This window comes from Peromyscus leucopus, chromosome 8a, assembly GCF_004664715.2.
Source record: "Peromyscus leucopus breed LL Stock chromosome 8a, UCI_PerLeu_2.1, whole genome shotgun sequence".
NCBI lineage: Eukaryota > Metazoa > Chordata > Mammalia > Rodentia > Cricetidae > Peromyscus > Peromyscus leucopus.
Genome location: NC_051085.1, coordinates 56,601,483 through 56,625,337, shown reverse-complemented (window position 1 = coordinate 56,625,337; position 23,855 = coordinate 56,601,483). Strand labels below are relative to the sequence as shown.

Below are 23,855 nucleotides of genomic sequence, written 5' to 3'. Positions count from 1 at the left end.
GCTGTTATTCACATGGAGGTACCAGGGTGTAAGATGAATCTTAAATGGTCTTATTAATAAAAACAAACTCAGGAGCCAGGTATTGGTATGAATTCTGAAAGATCAGAGAAGCAAAATAAGCCATGGCTAACCTCACCTCAACAACTCCTCAGCCAATTCTGTTTCCTCAAACTGGAAACCTCTGAGTCCTCATCCAAACGGATCTCAGCTGAACTGCTTCTGAAAGCCTAAAAGCTTTGCTAAATGCCTAATCTGCAGCATGCCCTCAACAAATATTCTCTAAATGAATCAATATGTGTGAAGGAACCATTTTTGAGTAGAAAATGTGGGCAAGTAGAAATTAAACCTGAAAACTTAGAAATTAAAATTGGATTAGGCATTTGCAGTCAGTTGAAGGCAGAATCTTAGCTTCTTTAAACAGAAAGTTAAAGGGGAAGCAGAGTATATGGAATGGTATAAGATAATTTTATGGCAGTAAATTCCACATTTTCTAATAAATTTTAGTTTTTTAAAAATTTATTTTTATCTGTGTATGAGCATCTTCTTCCACATGTATGCATGTGTCATTTGCACGCCTGATGCCTGCAAAGACTGGAAGACAGTGTTTGATTACCTAGAACTGAAGTTGTGACCACTGTGTGGGTGCTGGGAACCAAACCTGGGTTCTCTACAAGACCAGCATGTGCTTTTAACTGCTGAGCCACCTTTCCAGACCCAAATTTTAGATTTTCTGAAGAAACATAGTCACAAACTTTAACTCACCTTTTCTCTCCAATCCAGAACTCAGGAAAAAGAATGTTGAAGTGAAGATGTACAGTTTGCGAGAGAGAAAGGGCCTTGCATATAAAGAGGTCAGCGAGCCCCAGGATGATGACTATCTCTGTAAGTGTCCATCGGGGCCTTCCCATGTAGAAGGCTCATCTGGTCATTTGGAGCCTAGATTATATCTACTCTAGTGACTTTGGGTACAGATTTAGAGGGATGGCAGGGGTGCTGTGCTCTTTCTGAAGATCTTCAGATCTGGGAATGTTCACACACTTTCCCCAATCCCTGCTTTCTTATCTTAGATTGTGAGAAGTGCCAGAATTTCTTCATCAACAGTTGTCCCAATCATGGGCCTCCTATATTCATAAAAGACAGTATGGTGGAAAGAGGGCATCCCAACCACTCAGTCCTCAGTCTGCCTCATGGACTGAGAATTGGTTCATCAGGCATCCCTGAGGCTGGACTTGGAGTATGGAATGAAGCCTCTGACCTGCCAGTGGGTCTGCACTTTGGCCCCTATAAAGGCCAGATCACAGAGGATGAAGAGGCAGCCAACAGTGGATACTCCTGGCTGGTAAGAAATGCCTCCTTTTCCTTCATCCTCTGTCTCCCCACCTCCTTTCTTTGCTTCTGGTGTGACATACTAGGACATGGACAGGGGCAACATGACTAATTCTGTGTACTGAGTGGTCTTTGTACAATTATGGAAGCCCTGCTTCAAGATCTGAAGGTGAGTAGGAGTAGAGTGGTACAGAGACAAAGAAAACCCATGTGTACACGATGACTCAGACCATCACATGAGGTCACTGTAAGTGGCTGAGTCCAAAGCTCAGGAGGCACTGATGAGAGTGGAATGACATCATTTAATTCGTGTCATCCCAGAGCCTTAACATATTTTTTTTCTGAAACTCAGATCACCAAGGGGAGAAACTGCTATGAGTATGTCAATGGGCAGGATGAGTCCCAAGCCAACTGGATGAGGTAAGGCCATGAGGTCTCTGGGTTTTAAGAAAGCCTGCCACTCACAGACTTGTCTTTTTCTCTTTCATCATGACTCCCTCTATGGTTCCCATATGTTCTGCTTCTCTTTTTCTCTGCATAGTACTTTTTCATATTGTGAACAGTCAGGAAAAAAATAAATTACTGGCCGGGCAGTGGTGGCGTATGCCTTCAATCCCAGCACTTGGGAGGCAGAGCCAGGTGGACCTCTGTGAGTTCAAGGCCAGCCTGGTCTACAGAGTGAGATCCATGACAGGCACCAAAACTACATGGAGAAACCCTGTCTCGAAAAAACCAAAAAATAAAATTACTAATATTGTCATTAACTTTTATCAAAGCACAAGTCTGCTCAGCAAAATTGAAATACTGAGGCAAACCTTAAGGAGCTTACATTCATTAAAAACACTGAGATTGTGGTTGGGGATTTAGCTCAGTGGTAGAGTGCTTACCTAGCAAGTGCAAGGCCCTGGGTTCAGTCCTCAGTTCCAACAACAAAAAAAAAAAAAAAGAAAGAGAGAGAGAGAGAGAGAGAGAGAGAGAGAGAGAGAGAGAGAGGAAAAAGAAAAACACTGGGTTTACAATTTATTCAATATTTATGAAGCATTTATTTTGTGTTCCAGTTCAGAAAACAGATTTGATTACTTGAGCAGGTCATACAACTTGTGTCCTTACAAGAGGCATGTTATAGATATTTTACTACAGGAAAGTTTGACTGTAAGTCTCCTATTTTTGAGAAGTACACAGTGCTGAAACAACTTACAAACGACCTTTAGATTGTGAGGGCAGGAAATGTCCTTAGCTTCAGAGACATCTATACTGGGTTCTAGAAGGATACTGGTTTGGACCTTTTCTGTGAGGGCTGTAGTGCACAGTATTTTCTGTGATTAAAAGACAGAAAATATAAATAAACTATTTTTTTTCTGTTGTCTTTATTTTTTAAGACAAGGTAACATAGTTCTTCTCAAATTCCCTATGCAGCAGAGGATGAAATTAAATTTATTATCCCCCTGACCTCATTTCCTGATTATAGGCATCCACCACCATACCCAGTTTTATGTGGTGCTGGGGTTGAAGCCTGTAGAGGGAAGTTTCTCCTGTCCTGCCTTGCCCAGCAGTCCAGATGAATTTCTCCCACCCACTGTCCCATAGCTGCTTATAAAATAATCACTCAGAGGCTTATATTGATTGCAAACTGTATGGCCTATGGCTTCAGCTTCTTGATAGCTAGCTCTTTCATCTTAAATTAACCCATTTCTATAAATCTATATGTTGCCACGTGGCTGTGGTATTACTGGTCTGCTGACATCTTGTTGCTCCTTTTGCAGTGGACTGGTGTCTCTCCTGACTCTGCCCTTCTTCTCTCTGTATCTCTGCTTGGATTTCCCACCTAGCTGTAAGCTTTTGTCATAGGCCAAAAGAGCTTTATTTATTATCGAATGGGAGCCACACATATTCACAGCATACAGAAAGACATCCCACAGCAAGAGCCCTGAGTTTTGTGTATTTAGGCAGGTATTCTTCCAACTGAACAATATATTTAGCCCTCTTTTCTGTGTTGTCTGGCTAAGAGACCTCTAAGTTTCTATGGTAAACTGGGCAGGTAGTGTGGAGAACTTTCAAATTTGGGATCAGTATAGGATGAAATATAAGAATCTAGAAACAGAGTATATGAATAGTGCCAAACTCCAAGGTATAAATGAAGCAGAAAGTCACTGTTTTGTCATCAGTAAAGTTAGAAGTCTGAAATAGAGCTTTGAAAACTGGGCTCTTGTGGAAAGAAAGGGCTCTGGTACAGATGAGCAGGACTTGGAGCTAGGATGTACATTATGAAAAAGATAGATGAGAACATAATGTTTTTTGAAAAGTAGGAGGGGGAGTGAAAACATCAGAACATGGAGGCACTGGGCACAATTAAGGAGCTAGATGCAGATATGGAACTGCTTACCTGATATTTCCTTCCTTTTGTCTCTACTCTAGGTATGTGAACTGTGCCCGGGATGATGAGGAGCAGAATCTGGTGGCTTTTCAATATCACAGACAGATCTTCTATCGAACCTGTCGGGTCATCAGACCAGGTTGTGAGCTTCTGGTCTGGTATGGGGATGAGTACGGCCAGGAACTGGGCATTCAGTGGGGAAGCAAGAGGAAGAATGGATTCACAACAGGAAAAGGTGGGCACTACTATGGTTCCTTAAAAAACAAAGAAAAGAAGGAATTCTCCTTGAAAATTTTTGTTTCAACTCTTTGTTCTTTAATTATTTATAGTTAAAATAAAGTGAAGTTTTAAATCCATTAGAGAAAATGAAAATTGCAAGCTCCTCTATAGGAAGTACAGCCTCAAGTGTTAAAAGCTTATCATAAATGAACTGCATAAAAGTCAGCATCCAGAGTACCCAGAAATAGTAATACTGTAGTGAAAAGTGGGGGATGGGAGAGGTGGGGTGAGGCAAAAAAAAAAAAAAAATGAAACATGAGTACACTTTTAATCCTGGCACTCAGGAGGCAGAGGCAGGTAGATCTCTGAGTTCGAGGCCAGCCTGGTGTACAGATTGAGTTCTAGAATAGCCAGGACTACACAGAGAAACCCTGTCTCGGAAAAGAAAAAAAAAAAGAAAAAGAAAGTAAGAAAAGGAGAGAAAGGGAAACAAAAAGAAAAAATGGAAAAAATGAAATATAATCATGAACCCTCAAATGTGGTGGTATTGTGTTCCCCAAAATATTGTGCACCCTAATAAACTTATCTAGGGTCAGAGAACAGAAAAGCCACTAGATACTTAGGATAGGCAGTGGTAGCACACGCCTTTAATCCTAGCATTCCAGAGGCAGAAATCCATCTGTTCAAGGATACAGCCAAGCATGGTGACTCACTCCTTTAATCCCAGAAAGCGAGCCTTTAATTCCAGGGAGTGGTGGTAGAAAGCAGAAAGATATATAAGGCGTGAGGGCCAAAAACTAGAAGCTTTTAGCTGGTTAAGGTTTCAGGCTTTGGAGCAGCAGTTCAGCTGAGATTCATTCTGGATGAGGACTTAGAGGCTTCCAGTCTGAGGAAACAGGATCAGCTGAGGCACTGGCGAGGTGAGGTGGCTGTGGCCTGTTCTGTCTCTCTAATCTTCCAGTTCACCCCAATACCTGGCTCAGGTTTGATTTTATTAATAAGACCTTCTAAGATTCATGCTATACTCAAAGGCATTTTTAGACACAGGAATCCACAGCAAGGAACAGACACAAACTTCACCAGGAATATAGTAGAAAGCAACTCAGAGGTGGAAAAAATTTTAAAACAAAAAAACCTACAACTCAAATTCCCAGATCTTACATGTTTTCATCCAGATGTTACTCTTTCCACCCCACCCCAGATTCAGAATGAAATGTGAGTAAAACACAGATAAGAGTTGTAGACATTCAGAACTGTTCACCCTGAAAGGCCAATGTCAGGAAAACATTTTGTTCATATAATATACCTGTTAACATGAACAAGTAGTATGTCAGGGAGGATTAGTGCAAGGTATATTTTCAATGATGAGCAGAATCTCAGACTTTTTAGTAAGTAGAACTTGAAATGATTGGTTTCCCAACCTCCTGGGGTTCTGAATTGGGGCACTTCTACCCAGTGGTTGTCCAGCTGCCTTGTTCTGCTCCTGACAACAAAACCAGTGGTTTCTCAGCACCTCCTTCTACAAATCATAGTGCTACAAACACTTTGATTTCTGGGAAGATTCATCAAACAATCCTCTTTGTTAAAAACATTTTAAAAGTATAACTCTGTCCATTCACAATGAGAACATGTAGGACAGACAGGGTAAGCTGCCAGTGTGCACATGCTCAGGTGGTTCACTCCCAGCTCTGCCTTGACTACTTCGGTATCAAGAGGGAGCTCTTCTCACTCACACCTCTATATTTACTTTTATGGCCTTTGTGTAGGATATGGTGAAATGTTGTGAGCTGAGCAGTCTCCAACTTTTGCCTACCCACCAAACTAACAACTTTATAAAGAAATTAAAACTGGGTGAGTTCAAGGCCAAGCTGGCTAACTTAACAAAACTGTCTCAAAATAAATACATGTGTGTTGCCTGGCATGTGCAATGCCCCTGGCATGTGCAATGCCCCCATCCCTCACTCTCAAAAGAAGAAAAAAAAATCAAAACTTGGCTGGGTATATACCCTGGTAGGTAACTGCCTAGCATGCACAAGACCCTAACTTCCATAACCAATATCGCAAATAAAAGTGAGGAAAAGAGAAAGAGAGGGAAAGAAATAAAAGAAAAACTAATGGAGAGGGGATTAAATCTTTACATATTTTAGAAATGCCCAGAAAGATTTACCCTAAACAGATGGATTCTAATCTGATGAACTGGTGTTTGACAAATTTCTAAACTGGTAAGATCTTCTAAGAAATAGCAACACTAAAATATGTTACAGGAAATAGAGGTGTGCACAAATACACACTAGACAGAAAATGTGCACAATAAAAGCATGCACCATGAGCTTACTGCTGATTTTGCCACTGGCATTCAATGGTTCAAATCATGATTTCCTAACACGTACACAAGATTTTTAAAAATGAATAAACACAAAGGAAGACCAAGAAAATATAAGGGACTAAAACACAATGTGAGAAAAAGATAACTACAGACAGAACTTTTCACCTATACTGGCACATTTAGATGGATGTTCTATTATCATTATAACAAAGGCAGAAAAAAATCATTTGATGATATTCTGTTTACTAAAGGATGCTAAATTAATAATAGACCACTTACAGAGGTAGCAAGTAGTTCTGATGCCATCTTACTTATTAATCTCTGATAGATGCTGATAAAACTGAAAGACATGATGTGCTGGCTAGGTTTATGTCAACTTGACACAAGCTAGAGTCATCAGAGAGGCAAGAGCTTCAATTGAGAAAATGCCTCCCTAAGATCAGGTTGCAGGCAAGCCTGTAGGGAATTTTCTTAATTAGTGACTGATGCAGGAGGGCCCAGTCCATTGTGGGTGGAGTCACCTCTGAGCTGGTGGTCCTAGATTCTATAAGAGAACAGGCTGAGCAAGCCAAATAGAGCAAGCCAGTAAGTAGCACTCCTCCCAATGCCCTCCCTCTCCATCAGCTCCTGCCTCTAGGTTCCTGCCCTGACTTCCCTCAGTGATGGACTGTTAACCTGGAAGTGTAAGCTGAAATAAATCCTTTCCTCCCCATGTTGTTTTGGTCATGGTGTTTCATCACAGCAATAGTAACACTAACTAGGACACATGATCAATAAAAAAAACCACAAGACCACTTGTAAAATGAAAACATCTTTGTAGTTCCCAGTGTGGAAACTGTGGCTCATGAAGACTCTACCAATGAGCTCCATCCTCCCTCATGAGAACAAAAAAGTCTTAAAAGCAGTTTAGGTATCTAAATGAATTCCTAATCTAGTATCAGTTGTTTTATTTTGTAATTAAAAGAGGGGAAATGTGAATGGTTCTACCTATCCATAAGAATATGAATGACCAAACATACCCCAATGGCTGGGTTCTAACAAACCATGTATCTTTAAATTAAAATGTTTACTTGGTATGATATTCAACTGTCAAGAGGAAACAATTCAAAGGCCATTACACAGCTGATGAGTCACATGAAGGAGCCATACAGACTTTGCCCTGCTGATCCCTTTCCAAATGACCATGGAAGAGATCTTCATAGATGATGGTTTCGTACAAAGGTGCTGATCAGAGTCAGGATTCCCATGGTATGCAACTGTATTGATGTTTCAGAGTCGTGTCAGTCTGACTTGGGCTTCTACTGAGGCCTTTGCCCCTGCTGCAGCCATGAGCTCAAGGAGGTGGTTCTGTGGATGATGTTTGGTTTCCTGTCCAAAAGAAGTAAGATCCATCAAACAGCTCTGGCTCTCTGTTGAGCCTGTTCCTCTGTGGACTTTCAGGAACTTTGTACTTTTCTTCCTGTTCATGTACTTTATAGCCAGGCTTTCACCCAATCAAACTTCAGGAGCCAGCATCCATTTGAGAATCCCAAACATACACATCAAAGTACTTTGAGCTTCATCATCAGCAACAATTACAGGCATTATAGTACTGTCAAACGCCTTAAGAATTAATCCCGCCGGGCGGTGGTGTCACACACCTTTAATCCCAACACTTGGGAAGCAGAGGCAGGCTGATCTCTGTGAGTTTGAGGCCAGCCTGGTCTACAGAGCCAGTTCCAGGACAGGCTCCAAAGCTACACAGAGAAATCCTGTCTCAAAAAACAAAACAAAAAAACCCCAATCAAACAAAAAAACTTTCTCAAGTTTGCTGAGCGTTTTCTGTTGTTCTGAAGCAAGTACTCTGCCTGTAAGCATCAGTGGCCCATTCTTTTGTTGCCTAGCATTCATGGCCAATCACTTATTTTCTGGTAGCATCAGTAATGATCACATATTGTCTGTGTGATGTTTTGAATAAGAATAGCCCCCATTCTCTCATATTTGAATGCTTAGTCATCAAGGAGTGGAACTCTTTGATAGGATGGGAGGTGTGGCCTTGTTAGAAAAAGTGTGTTGCTGGGGGCTGGGCGTTGAGGTTTCAAAAGCCCATGTGAGGCCCAGTATCTCTTACTCTGCCTGCTGATCAAGATGTAGCTCTCAACTACTTCTCTAGCACCATGCCTGCCATGCCTGCTACAATGTTCCCTGTCGTGATGATAATATACTAACCTCTAAAACTGTAAGCAAGGCCCCCCCCCCCCCCCCCGCCAGTTAAATACTTTCTTCTGTAGGAGTTGCCTTGATCATGGTGTCTCTTCACAGCAATAGAACAGTGACTAAGACAGTCTGTATAACCCATGAGCCACATACCAAGTATGTTAACAGCATTCCTGGAGGCACTATAGGACAGTAACACCTTGACTATATCCATGTTCCCATTCTTTTTGCATCATGGAGTGCTGAGTTTTTCCGATAGCCCAGTGGTATTCACCAAAGCCTTATGCTGGACAGGAATTCCACTACCTTTGAGTGACCATGACTACAGGCTTCATACAATGGTGTCCATCCCACATGATCATTAACATTTGGGTCATTTCCATTTTGCAAGAGTATTATTCAGGGCTGGAGAGATGGCTCAGAGGTTAAGAGCACTGGCTGTTCTTCCAGAGGTCCTGAGTTCAATTCCCAGCACCCACATGGTGGCTCACAACCATCTATAATGAGATCTGATGCCTTCTTCTGGCCTGCAGACATACATGCAGGCAGACCACTGTATACATAATGAATAAACAAATTTTTTAAAAAAAGAGTATTATTCAACAGAAGGTATATTGCCCTTCATAGAAGCGATATGAAGCAAAGTCTCTCCTCTGACTTTTTTTCCTGGCCATAATGTTGGGTGACAGCTTCACTGTGTGGGGGGTTTGACATCATTTGTCTGTGAGCTGAGCTATGCAGCAGAGGTGGGGGTGTGCCTGGTGAACGACTAAGGGAGTCATCTGATACGTTACTATTTCTCCTGAGTGTGACGTCAACTTGAAGTCTGCCCGAAGGCAGTGAAGAACAGTCACCAGTATGTTTTCTGCAAGCACTGTTGGCCTTCTAAATCTCTGGTGGTGCTTGGAATGTTGCTTCCACATCACTTAGAAGTAGGATTGGGAGACCTGCTGCAACCTTGGAGATTTCCATTATGCCCTGCTGAATGAAGATCTTTTACATAGACCTTCCTTCCTCTCAGAAGTCTTTTCACTCTTGCTCACAGTGTCTGGAGACACTATATGCCCAGCCAATGGTAAAGAGACTTTAGTCAAGCTTCCAGAACATCCAGATTCTGCAGCAGAGTCACTTACTAAGAAATCTATTTCACCATTTACTGGTGGACTCTCACAACTGGTGATTGGCTACAGGAGGCTCTCCTTCAGTTCCTCTTTGGAATCAAATTAACTATCTTCTTTCCTGGCCTTAAATTCCACTCCTCATTGATCTCAGCTAAAGATTTCTTCTGCCTTTTTGCAGATGTTCTGAAAGCTGTTTTAACCCTCTTAGAAACAACTTCATGAGGACTTGTAGAAACAAATTCATACACTGATCCTTGGTGGGCTTTGTCATCCTTTGCCTTTTGAGGCTGGGTTAGTGCTGACACTTATTCATAGCATATCTGACCCTCTTACTTCAAGGACTAAACCACATTTTTATTGAATTCTACTTCCTTTCTTCATCACCAAATAATATTGTCCTAGATGTGTCATCTTTTGGATCTAAAAGTTTATTATTATGAAGCAAATTTTGAAGCTTACTATACAGGTGCATCATGTTGTCCAATTGTCTGTTTGTCTGAAGGTCTAGGACCCAGGCTGGGATATAACACACTGGGCATCCTGTTCCAACACAGTCACTTTTACAATCACTACAGAAGGTGTGCTCACATCCTCCTAAACACATGAGCTCCTTCAAAATATTAGAATAGCAGGAGCAGTGCTTTTCCTGGGCCTCTAGGCAGCTGGCTTTACAGCCGGTGTGGGAGGAGGCTCCTTTTTGGAGCAGACAGCTGCATCCCCTAGGAAAGCGGGTGCACTCTGGCATCACAGGACACCCTGCTAGTCACTGCTGTGTCTGCTACGTGAAGTTTCAGAGTCCATGGGACTCCTTGTGTTTCAATTCTTTTTTTTTTTTTTCACATTGTACAAACCCTTAGATTCTCTTTATTCACTGGTCCGTTTCTACAACAAATACATCCAAAACACTATATAATAAAATTATTTACATTTCCAAATGACAGGATTGCTTTTTGCCCCACTACTGCTATTCACACACAGTACTTCCACAGCACAATATATCATTAGAAGATCTACAAATGCTCACCCTGTACTCTAGGCTGTAGCTTGAGTTTTCCTGCCTTGCCCACAGTCAGGACAAATCTTTGTCACCCGCCAGTCCCACAGCCGCTCAGACCCAACCAAGTAAACACAGAGACTTATATAGCTTACAAACTGTATGGCCGTGGCAGGCTTCTTGTTAACTATTCTTATATCTTAAAGTAACGCATTTCTACAAATCTATACCTCGCCACGTGGCTGGTGGCTTATCAGCGTCTTCACATGCTACTGGTCATGGCTGCGGCTGCAGTGTCTCTGGTCATGGCTGCGGCTGCAGCCAGTCCTTCTGCCTTCCTGTCCTTTTATTTCTCCTCTCTGTTAGTCCCGCCTATCCTTCCTGCCTAGTCACAGCCGATCAGGTTTTATTTATTGATCAATCAGAACAACTTGACATACAGACCATCCCCCAGTACAGCCAAGTGCAGACCATCTCAAACACCTGCACTCAGGCCCATGGTCCTAATCATCCTCTATACGGACCTGCTGGGTAACGCCACAAGGAACCCAAGAAGGGCTCCCACAGGACATACAGAACATCCCACAGCACTAGGCTGCTTAAGAAATGTGAAACTAATAACATTTATAATGGCATTAGCTCCTTTCAATACATGGCAACATTTTAGAAGCCTTGAACTTCATTTTGCAACACCAAAAGGGCTGCTCCCCATTGCACTTTATGAGACAGGTTTCAGGGACTAGGAAAAGGACTGAGTTACTAAAATGACTAACTGTACAGAAATAGATTTAAAAAGTCACAGCTGAAAATTGCTCTTTGTAAAATTCACACACATTTACAAGTATCAAGTCATCTTCCAGCTTGCTTACTTGGATTTTCTTCGCTTGGATTGCACTGCACCAGTTATATCTTTTGTAGAGCTGGAGGCTGAAGCAGGCCGAGAGGATCATTTTCGATGTCCATTTTCCACGCTCTCAGAAGCCACAGTTGGCTCCTCAGTTCGAGAGTTTCTTCGGCTCAGGGTTTTGGACTTCTCAACTATCTCTTTTGGCTCACTGCTTTGTCCAGAGACTATGGCAGCATTTGCCTCAAGTTCTGGTCTGGCAACAGGCCCCTGCAGTGCTGTGGCTGCAATCTCCTTTGGGACTAAAGTCTGTGAAGGCGCTGGTGGCCGGTTTGAAAATTCTGGCAGTTTAGGGCCTGTGTTGTCCAAGTTGATTCCTTGTTCTCCAGGTAATGACTGTTGGTCAGCCTCCTCTAGACCAGCTGTACGATTATCTGGGGTGTTTAGATCTTGCTGACAGTTTTTCTTTTTCCCAGGTGGCTTCTTCTTCTTCGGTTTATTTTCATTGGTATTATTTTGTTTATTGTTTACACCAAAATGGCCTGCAGAAATGTTACTTTGCAATAAGTTGACCAACAATGGGCTTGTTAATGTTACATCCTTATTGACTGGGAAGCCTGGATTTTGACCACAAGACATCTGGTTTCCATTGGGTGTACCACTGAATGGTGCATTGAAAGACATCGCATGGCCTGAGAAGTGGTTTCCTGAAGCACTGTTTCCCTGCATGGTCTGTACATGTGGGGCAACCATGTTGGCTTGTTGCATGCTAACATCAGGCATCATCTGAGACAAGTTGACATCACTGTTTGCTGTAGTAGCAGGATCACCATGCTGCTGGGCCATATGTGGGCTGGGCCCTGGTGGCCGCAGAACCTGCCCCTGAATCCCCATAACCTGAGATGGACTGTTGTTTACAGGCCCTTGCTGAGGCAGCATCTGTCCTGACATCTGTCCTGTAAATTGCACCATGTTTCCTTGCATGTTCGGAGTTGGTCCCCTCATTATCTGTGCTGGTCCCGGCATGACATTGATTGGTTCTGAGTGTTAAATTGCTGCTTATTCCCTTGCATCTGATTGGTCATTATTTGCTCTATCATTGGTTTCTGCTGGAACAAAACTTGCCCCTGAGGCCCCATCATCTGGTTATGTGGTGCCATCATTTGTTGGCCCTGCTGGGGAAGCATCTGCTTGGGTGGGGTCATCCTTTGGGGTAAAGGCCCAAGATTTTGGTTCTAAGGGTTCACCATCATCTGGCTCTGTGGCATAAGCTGGGCCCTTGAAAGGATCATAGAGTTTTGAGGGTTCAAAGTTCCTTATTGCTGGACCATTTGGCCCTGAGAGGGTACAATCTGTTGGTGCATGCCCATCAGCTGAGATGGTGGGCCCTGCTGTGGCTGGCCTTGCATGTTGCCCAGGGTCACCTGAGGAACTCCAGAGCTACCAGCCTGCTGGTTGTTTATGTTGCCATGAATTCCCATGAGGCTGGGTTGCATCATGTTTGGTGGCCCGTGAGACATCGGGTTTTGAGGAGGACCAGCTCCTTGACCACCTGCATGCTGGACATTTTGATTTGCTTGCAGTTGAAGGGCTCCTGAATTCCCAGGGGTGGTTGCTGTAGTGGAAGGCACCTGACCTTTCATAAAGTTCGGATTGGCCTGTCCTGCTGAGAAGCCAGGTGGGAGGCGTTTAGGCATTCCTCCTAGGCCTGGGTGTAAACTCTGTGGCCCCTGGTTTGGTGGCTGATGCTGCATCACCATGAAGTTAGGTGGCACATTTCCCTGTTGAACCATGGGACTCCGACCTGGAGAGCTGAAAAGCTGCTGAAATCCCTGGGGAAGTGGGTTATTTTGAGGTGGCCTTGGTCCCATTTGCTGTTGAGTTTGGTTAACCGTTGGGGAGGATACAGGGTATCCCTGCTGGAAGGAGGAGGGTGAGGAGGCAGGAAACTTGTTGGTGAGGTGGGGTTGTTGCAGGGGGGTTGGGACCCTGGAGGGCCCTCCCTGCAAACTCTTCATCTGAGGAGCTGTGAACTAGCCTGGGTTGCTCATTTGAGGAAAGTTTGTATGGGCTTGTGAGGCTTGCTGGCTGCCAAAGCGATAAGGAGGGGGAGGGTGAGAAGGTGGCTAAGGAAGGTCTTGCCTGCAGTTGTTGTTGCATTGGGCTACGCAAGGGAGCCTTCTTCCACCCTTGATTTGCAGTCATTGTGCCCAAAGAGCCCTGGGCTGGCGGAGGCTGTAGGGCTCCAGAAGGCAACTGGTTCCAGCCTGGAGGAACAGGCACCTGAGTTGGAGCAGTAAACTGTGGTCAAATCCCCTGTGGCTGTTGCTGCTGATGTTGCTGTGGAGGTCTTGTCTGCAACTGTTGCTGCTGCTGCTGCTGTTGTTGCTGCTGCTGTTGCTGCAGCTGGGAAAAATTAGCTGGATTCATTTGCCTATTCACAGGAACAGGCTGCATTGGGTGATGTGCTGGAGGTAAAGATCCTGAGGGATGACTCTGTTGCTGTATATGGAGTCCAGAGAGAAGTGGATCCTTTGCATCTGAATGAGAAGCAGGGCGAGGAGTCCTGGGCTGCAGTTCTTGATTGGGGCCTGGTGCCATCATGGAAGATGACATGTTCCCACCCTGGGGCATCATAACAGTGGCAGGCCTCGTCATCCTTATTAATCCTGGACCACTTGCCATGGGAAATCCTGCCTCCATCCTAACAGAATTTCCAGATGCCATGGGTCCATTCATTCTCACATCTTGGCTCCGGTTCTGACCCAAAGTCAGGTTGATAGCACCTTCCCCTTCAATCTGAACGGAGAGAATCCCCAGATCCCGAAGCTGCTGGTTGTTGCTCTGAGCCAGGATCCATAACCGCTCCGCTGCTTCCCGGGGGATGTTGAATGTGACACGCACACTGTTCCAGGGCTCCACTTTCTGCACCTTTAGCTTGCTGGATTCCATGTGTAACAAGTTAGGCACATTCTTTAATATTACATCCAGTTTCCATTTGAAGTCTTTATCATCTATATTTCCTTTGAAGGCTACAAAAATTGTGGAATCCTCCAAAAAACTATCGCTTTTTGTGTCATCATCTTCTAGTCCAGAGTCAAAGTCCACCTCTGAGTCTTCCATTGTTGATGGACACAGGGAAGTATAGATGTCTTCAAAGTTTGGGAGGTCATCCAAAACCATGGTGTATTATTCCAGAAGTATATGCAAAGTGAACAATAAGAAAACCAAAATGTCTTAATTTTTATCACTTATCCAGGTCATCCTCTAAGTCCAAACAAGGTGGCATCTTTAGGGCTTGTATTTCAAAGTAGCAGCCAAATAGAATTCTGAGCGCGGCCCCGGCCCTCCCGGGAGGGCCTTGCAGCGCCGGCCTGGGCTGTGCGTGCCCGGCGCCCTCGGCGCGTCCGACTACCCACCCTCGCGTGCGCCCAGCCGGCTGGCCGTCGGCGCCCGGCCGCCCGCAGCCCAACCCGGCAGGGCCTCAGGGAACCGGTGGGGAGCGGGGGAGATGGGCCGGGCGTGTTTCAATTCTTAAGCAGAGTGAAAGGAAAATAGAAATTCAGTACATTTTCAAGTACTTCTAAAATTAAAGATTATTTTATGTGCTTTTAAGTGCTATAAAATTTTTATGTTTTTAAATAGTATGATTTTAAAAAAGAATTGATGTATTTATTTTATACGTATGAGTGTTTGCTTGCATGTGTGTATGTCCATTCAGTGCCTGCTGAGGGTCAGGCTGCAACTGGGGCCATACATTTCTGAGGGGCCTGCACTGCCACTGGGGACCACAGTGACGTCCAGTCTGAGCTGCAGCCAAACAAGGGCCATATCTAGGTCCGTGGCCCTACTGCATCCAGCGTCTGTGTTGATGTCCATGGCTCCTATTACCATCGAAGGCTGTGTGGATGCCCAGGTTCTGGCCTGCCACTTAGGACCATGTTAGTGTCCGAGGGCCATACTGCTACTTGGGGCCACGGTGACATCTCAGCCTGGGCTGCTGCTCAGGACCATGTCTGAATCCATGTTCCTACTACAACTGAGGTCCATGTAGATGTCTGTGGCCTGTGTTGCCACCAAAGGCCACGCAGATGGCCAAGGTCTGGGCTGCCACCTGTGGCCATGTTGGTGTCTGAGGGCCATGCTGCCACTGGGGCCATACTGATCTGGGTGGCTTGCATTGAGGCCATGGCAACATCCAGGCACAAGCTGCTGAGTCTATGGTTCTGCTGTAGCTGGGGTCTATGTTGCTCTCTGTGGCCCATATTACCACAGGGAGCCATAGGAACCATGCATGTTGAAATCTGACGGCCCTGCTGAACTGGATCTGCCCCTCACTGACCACTACAGCACAAGAGCTGGCCCCACCCCTCACAGGAGAGCTTTCTCTACATTCGGGAGAGATGGCCTGGCCCCTCACCACCAGTGTGGGAGAGCTGTCCATGATAGTATAGGCATAGAAAAGCTGGCTCTAGGCTGGAGAGATGGCTCAGAGGTTAAGAGCACTGACTGTTCTTCCAGACGTCCTGAGTTCAATTCCCAGCAACCATATGTGGCTCACAATCATCTGTAATGAGATTTGGTGCCCTCTTCTGGCCTGCAGTCATACAGGTTATATACATAATAAATAAATCAGAAAGAGAGAAGAGAAAGAGAGAAGAGAGAGAGAAAAAGAGAGAGAGAGGAGAGAGAGAGAGAGAGAGAGAGAGAGAGAGAGAGAGAGAGAGAGAGAGAAGCTGGCTCCACCTCTCACCTGAGGGAGGTGCTCTCAGTGGCCAGGACTGACAAAATCAGCTACCACCCAGACCCACATCCAGAGCTTTGAGTTGGCCCACCCCAACATCTATGACCTGCCAGAATGTGTGAAGGGACTGGTCCTGCAGAACCATAGCTGCAGGATCTCCATGACTCAGGGTAACAGCAGAATATCCTAGAGGAGTTTCGGTGAGGGTCCAGTAATGATGGTGTTCCAGAAGCCAGAGGCCTTGAACCAGACCAACAACTCATTGCAATGAACACTTGCAAGTAAAGCTAAGTGAACAAAAGGTTCTACTGTGTGACACACCACAGCTCCTAATGCCACTAAGACCAATGATGAGGTTTTGAAGAGACAGAAAACATAGAACAAAGGTTTTGTTTTTCTTTTTTTTTTCTTTTTTGTTTTTTCTTTTATGAGACAGGGTTTCTCTATGTAGCTTTGCGCCTTTCCTGAGACTCACTCTGTAGACCAGGCTGGCCTCGAACTCACAGAGATCCGCCTGGCTCTGCCTCCCGAGTGCTGGGATTAAAGGCGTGCGCCACCACCGCCCGGCTGTTTTTATTTTTTTAATTAATATTTTTTAAATTTTCTTTTGAGGGGTGATGCTACAGGGGTGAGAGGCAGATATGGAGGGACTGGAAAATAAGCGGATTGGGGTACATGATCTGAAATTCTCAATAAATAAATTACGGTAGAAAATTTTTTTTTAAAGATTTATTTGTTTATTATGTATACAGTGTTCTGCCTGCAGGCCAGAAGAGGGCCCCAGATCTCACCACAGATGGTTGTGAGCCACCATGTGGTTGCTGGGAATTGAACTCAGGACCTCTGGAAGAGCAGCCAGTGCTCTTAACCACTAAGCCATCTCACCAGCCCGAAAATTTTTTATGTGTTTTTAAATATTCTAACTTTTTTCCAAAGACAGATTGTAAAATGGTAAATATTCTAACTTTTAAAAAAGAATTTGTGTATTTATTTTATATATTTGAGTGCTTGCATGTATGTATGTGTGTGCAATGCCTGTTGATGCCAGAAGACAGTGTTGGATCCCCTGGAACTAGAGTTATAGACAGTTGTGAGATACCATGTAGGTGCCAAAACCAAACCCAAGTCCTCTGCAAGAGCAGCAAATACTCTTTTTTTTTTTATTTTTTAAATTACACTCATGATATTCATTACTTACACTCATGATATTAATCACATTTGTCGTATTCATAGATTACATTCGAAGTATTCATTCAATTATATATATATGTATATGTATATGTGTGTGTGTGTGTGTGTGTGTGTGTATATTTTAATTTTAAATGTTGAATGTCATTTCTTGAAGGGGGTAGGAGGTTAAATACAGGCTTACAGCACAATGGGAGGACCCTGGAGGGCAGAAGTTCACTACTGATGTTTTACAATCTTGCATCTAAGCTGTTAACGCCCATTATGCAGGATACACAGACAAGGAACTTCCCTTAAGCATTCAGGAGAGTGGAACCTGGCAGGGAATTAGCATTGGGAGGATATCAAAGTCAAGGTCTGCAAGCAAGGCAACAGTTACCCAAAACGGGGGCCAGGGCCCTGCAGGTCCCCCTTTTATTAAAAAATAAGCTTCTGACTTGGGTTGTGTGGGACGTCAGCAGGTCACCTTACCCATCATGGAGATGCCTGCCCAGGCCACACAGGCGCTCTGTCTTAGTTTGGTGAGTGCCCCCCAGGCATTACCTGTCTCCTAATACTCATCATACCGGCTCAATAGTGTGTGAGCTGCATGGTTAATTGCTGCCAAAGATCTCAAAGTGGCACTGGGCTCAGCAAATACTCTTAACAGCTGAGCCAACTCTCTAGCCCTAAATTTATTTTTAAATACTTTATGAGCAAAATATATAACATATAGTGCTATACGTGTAGAGGCAAAAGAAGAGTCCTCAAGTATCCACCAACTCTTTTACTGAACTGGTTTGTTCTGATCCTTTTGGATTCTGTTTAATTTCCTTCACATTTGTAAATAATATGAATATGTCATCATGCATCATATCAATTAGTTGTCAAGTAAATTGTGACTCTGTGCTAGGAGGGAAAAACACTCATGAGCTAGGGAAACATGCATACATGTACAGACCTGTGTAGAGTCAGGAAGTAACTCCGACTTTGAAGAAAATTAATCCAGGAAAAGTGTTTAGAGACCTGTGGAGTAGGGGTGAATATAAATGATATTGAAGGAAGATAGCATTTGGGAGGGGCAAACAGTTGGTCAAAGGGTCCCAGACAGAGGAAGTAGTTGAGGCATGAAAGGTTTGGACCTTTGAGAACGGGCTGAAATCACTTAATGGAAGGAAGCAGATGCCAGAGAAATGCATATAAACCTGTTAACATAGAGCTTGTGACTGGTGCCAGGACAGTGGAGAATGAAACAATTGTGGGGTTTTCAGTTCTCTTCTAAAATGATGCTTTGGTTAGAAAATTAATGCAGTGTGTGATCACCTTAGAGATTGCTTCAGTCTCCAGAGGGAAGGAGGACGGCATACAATGGGTTAGGTGTCAGAGATGATATCTGACTATGGATATGTTTTGAAACAGGGTTTTCTGTTATATCTGGAATGGGCTAAGAGTAAATGAAATAAGCATGAATACTTTGTGTGAGACCTGAGGAAGGAGTTAACTTTCATTTTAAGATTTGTGGATCACTGAGAAAGACAAGTTGTGGCAGCAGAAGCCGGGGTCTTTCAGTCAATAGGACCCAGAACACTCTGCCTTCTCTAACTTGAATCCTACTAAGGAGAATCCCCAGTTGAATATGCATTTTTGAATGAGAAGACAATTTAGACTTACATGTGCTGCCTTTATCTACCCAGTTGCCCATAGCTGTTGATCTTCTAGCTGGATGGATTCCAATTTAACATATCCCTTTCCCTTCTTAGGAAAAACCATTAAAGGAAATTCCATCTAAGTCAGGAAGTGTTGCTATGTCTCAACAGAATGAATAGAGGCAGAAAGCGTGTGGGGAAAGGTGCTCAGAGATCTGAGTAAGTGAAACTGGATGAGGCATTAGGTTTGCTGGGTAAAGTAGGATATAACCTAGAAGTTACTTGTTTGTAGGGCATGCTCACTGCTGCACTATTTATACCAGAAGTAAAGTTGTCCCTGATCCTACTTGGAGAACTGTAGTCTGGCTGACATGTAGAAAAGGGACCCAATGTGAGCTTTTATAGATTTCTATAAAAGATATAGTAAACAAAAATGGAATAAGGGAATGCACTGTTTGCAGCTTGTGTTGGCTATTGTTTGTCTTGAGACAAAGTTTCACCCCATAGCCCAGGTTGTCCTTGAACTGAAAGTGATCAGACATGAACCATCAAGCACAGCTGAGTTTGTGTTGTTAACACATGAAGACTGAGTAGTGGAATAGGCCTGATCACATGAAAAATCAGATGCCTAGGCAATTTATTATATTCACTCTAACCAAATTTTCATCTTTCCACAGAATTAAGGACAGAGATCCATCCGTGTCTTTTGTGCTCTTTGGCCTTCTCAAATCCAAAATTCCTTAGTCTACATATGCAATGGAATCATCGAACTCAAATCTTCTCAAGAGCATCTTCAAGGATAAACTCCAAACCAGGGGATCCTCATCCAGATCAACTTCAGGAACAGCAACATTTGGATTCATACAATGAAAGTGACAAGGCCAGAAGTCAAGAGTGCAAAGGAAAGTCCAAACCCATGCATAAATGGACAAGAGAGAAGATTTCAACAGCCTTTCTCAGCACACTCAAAGAACAAATTAGATCTGAGGAAAGTAAGAAAACTATGGAAGAAGCACTCAGAACAGGCCAGAAAACAAATACAAAGGACACAGTCAAATCACTTATTGGATCAGAAATCTCAAGAATTGAAACAGAATGTGGACAACGTTTCAGTGATAAGTCAAATGCCAATGAGAGCCAGAGGACACATTCAGAGGAGAAGCCCTATGTTTGCAGGGAGTGTGGGCAGGGCTTTACACGGAAGTCATACCTCATCTGTCACCAGAGGACACACACAGGGGAGAAGCCCTATGTTTGCAGGGAGTGTGGGCAGGGCTTTACATGGAAGTCAGTCCTCATCTGTCACCAGAGGACACACACAGGGGAGAAGCCCTATGTTTGCAGGGAGTGTGGGCAGGGCTTTATACAGAAGTCAGACCTCATCAGGCACCAGAGGACACACACAGGGGAGAAGCCCTATGTTTGCAGGGAGTGTGGGCAGGGCTTTACACAGAAGTCAGTCCTCATCTGTCACCAGAGGACACACACAGGGGAGAAGCCCTATGTTTGCAGGGAGTGTGGGCAGGGCTTTACATGGAAGTCACACCTCATCAGGCACCAGAGGACACACACAGGGGAGAAGCCCTATGTTTGTAGGGAGTGTGGGCAGGGCTTTACACGGAAGTCATACCTCATCTGTCACCAGAGGACACACACAGGGGAGAAGCCCTATGTTTGCAGGGAGTGTGGGCAGGGCTTTATACGGAAGTCAGTCCTCATCTGTCACCAGAGGACACACACAGGGGAGAAGCCCTATGTTTGCAGGGAGTGTGGGCAGGGCTTTACATGGAAGTCAGTCCTCATCTGTCACCAGAGGACACACACAGGGGAGAAGCCCTATGTTTGCAGGGAGTGTGGGCAGGGCTTTACATGGAAGTCAGTCCTCATCAGGCACCAGAGGACACACACAGCGGAGAAGCCCTATCTTTTCAAGAAGGATGAGAAAACCAATAGCAATAAAACCACACCTCAACAATCACAGGAAGACAACTGTAGCCTTTAAACACCTTCCCACTTATTCTACTAAAACTTCTGACAAGTTTACTGATTTTCTTTCTTTCTTTTTTAAAGATTTGTTTATTATATATACAGCATTCTGCTTGCTGTATACATAAGATGGCACCAGATCTCATTTCAGATGGTTGTGAGCCACCATGTAGGTGCTGGGAATTGAACTCAGGACCTCTGGGAGAGCAGCCAGTGCTCTTAACCTCTGAGTCATCTCTCCAGCCCTGATTTTTCTAAATTCAAGAGTATAAAATGATTAGCCCCACTTTCTTTTTTCTTTTCTTTTTCTTTTTTTAAGACAAGATTTCTCTGTGTATCCCTGGTTGTCCTGGAACTTGTTCTGTAGACCAGGCTGCCCTGCTTGCCTTCTGAGTGCTGGGATTAGGGCATGCATCCACTACTACAAATTCCCATTTACATGATTTGAAATGAGCTATAAAAACAAACAACAATAAAAAAGCAGTTCCTTGGGTGATCAAAAGATGTCTCTCTGTTCTTTCCCACACAAATCCCTTCCATGTTTTTTGTTTCTACTTTATTTATTTATATATATAAATATATACTTTATATATTTAGCTTCCTGGTGTAATAAAGTTTGTCTCCATAAGCAGAAAAAGTCAAGAGGGCATTAGAGAACTCATACTCAGGTCTTTGTGAAATTTCAATCCCTGGAAAGGTGTAAGTCTGAGATCACTACAGTTAAACTATTAGAGAATCATAGCCAGACAGGCATATTGGTGCACACCTTTAATTCCAGCACTTAGGAGGCAGAGGCAGGTAGATTTCTGTGATTTCAAGGCCAGCCTGTTCTATATAGTGAATGTCTAGGACATCCAGAACTACATAGAAAGACCCTATTTTAAAAAAAAAAAAAATATTAGAGAATCAAGTCTGGGTGTAGCTGTGTGGTAGCTACATGGATGTGTGGGTTTACGGGGGTCTGTGGAATGAAGACACAGAGGCATCTTAAGAATGCATTTAGCCTTTTGACCTATTGACAGCTGCAGGAGGGCCAGCCTCGAAGAACTGAAGCACTAACCCTTTGCCTAGGGCAGTTTTATTTCTCTCCAATACAGTTTAGCCCGTTAATTTCCATATGCTCAAAACAACCTGAAAGGGGCTCCCAACAATACAATGCCAAGTGCAAATTCATTGATTTCTCAGGTACCATGGTTTTCTGGGTTTCCTGAATCAAGTTTTGGATAGGCCTTTGTAAACTTGGGAAACTCCAAGACAGACATCTGCTAAACAAAAGGTGGATTAGGGCTAGGTGCTACTCTCTGGAGCCAGGCCAGGTGCAGCTCAGCAGGAATGCCACTATATCTGGGACTAAGGGAGAATTATCTGAGATTTAAGGCATAACTGGGAGTTTTAGTCACAGTTTCTACTGTGTGATAAAACACCATGACCAAAAGCAACTTGGCAAAGAAAGGGTTTATTTTTTCACACACTTCCAGGTAACAGTCCATCACTGAAGGAAGTCTGGGCAGGAACTCAGATAGGACTGAAATCTGGAGGCAGGAGCTAATTCAGGGGCCATGGAAAAGTGCTGCTTACTGATTTGCTCCTCATGGCATATTCTACTAGCTTTTTTATAGGACCCAAGATCACGAGCGCAGATGTGGTGCTGCCCACAATGAGCTGGACCCTCCCACATCAATAGTTGAGAAAAATCCAACATGGGCTTGCCCACAGGCAAGCCTGGTGGGGACATTTTCTCAGCTGAAAGACTGAGAAAATGGACTCTTCTAAAGGGACTCTAGTTTGTGTCAAGTTAACATAAGACTAGCCAGCACACTGGGCCAGGGAAGAGGATTCTGCAGTTACCTGAGAATAACTTTTCTTTACTCTCCTGCCAGGCTCCTCCCTTGACTTTTTTGTTGTTGTTGTTGTTGTTTTAGTTAAGTCTCTTTCATTATATTTTATCAATAAAGACTTGGGAGCCAGATGCTGGAGTGTAAACCTGCTAGCTCAGAAAGGCAGAGAAAGCACCCAGCTGAATGTCCTCGGCTGTTGTCCCAGAAAGAGAGTTTTCTCCTACACCATCTGAAATAAAAAAAACTCCTCCAAACGCACGACACTCCCTTCTACTTCCTATACATCTCTCTCCACATCCTCTGACTTCCTCTTACTCTCTATGGTTTTTTTCTTATCAACTGGTTGCTTGCTCCACATTTTGACCCATGGTTGATTTTATTTAATCCTGTTTACAGTATTCAAGCAGAAAGCTCTTGGATTAAAGGTGTGTGCTAGGGATGAGCCACACCACAGCTAGAAGCAGTTTTTTTTTTTTCTAGTAAGTAATGCAATCTTGGGGTTCATAGTGTGATCAAATATCCTGCAACAGTTCTTGGCTTCTTTCAATCTCTGTAAACTCAGAGATGAAATACAGACAGGGTTGTATGTGTACATGAATGAGTTCATGTGCTGCTCTGTTTTATGTACTTTACACGCATGTATGAAAATGTTTATGGATGTGGCCTACATGTGTGCCTTATTGTGTGGGGGATGGTTATGATAGTACTCCTAACATGTGTACATTTTACTTGTATGTGCATGTGTGTGTAGCTTGAGTTTTCCTGCCTTGCCCATAGTCAGGACAAATCTCTGTCACCCGCCAGTCCCACAGCCGCTCAGACCCAACCAAGTAAATACAGAGACTTATATTGCTTAGAAACTGTATGGCCATGGCAGGCTTCTTGCTAACTGTTCTTATAGCTTAAATTAATCCATTTCTACAAATCTATACCTTGTCACATGGCTCGTGGCTTACCGATACTTTACATCTTCCTTGTCCTGGCGGCTGCTGCAGGCAGTGACTCCTGCTTTCCTGTTCTTTTATTTCTCTTCTCTGTTAGTCCTGCCTATACTTCCTGCCTAGCCACGGCCAA

General features: G+C 43.8%; 1 protein-coding gene and 2 pseudogenes across 1 annotated transcript in view; 1 reads left to right on the top strand and 2 right to left on the bottom strand.

The window, feature by feature from the left end:
- The window catches only part of Prdm9 (PR/SET domain 9), a 28,918-nt gene extending 7,845 nt beyond the window's left edge, over positions 1-21,073 (top strand). The window contains exons 7-11 of the mRNA XM_028866574.2: positions 781-882; positions 1,068-1,339; positions 1,679-1,746; positions 3,742-3,935; positions 19,635-21,073. Coding sequence (XP_028722407.1) covers positions 781-882; positions 1,068-1,339; positions 1,679-1,746; positions 3,742-3,935; positions 19,635-20,959 — 1,961 coding nt within the window. The 3' untranslated portion in view covers positions 20,960-21,073. The remainder of the gene's footprint in view (positions 1-780; positions 883-1,067; positions 1,340-1,678; positions 1,747-3,741; positions 3,936-19,634) is intronic.
- LOC114691401 lies at positions 7,360-10,307 on the bottom strand (annotated as a pseudogene).
- Positions 11,153-14,804, bottom strand: LOC114691323 (annotated as a pseudogene).
- Positions 21,074-23,855: the final 2,782 nt, after the last annotated feature.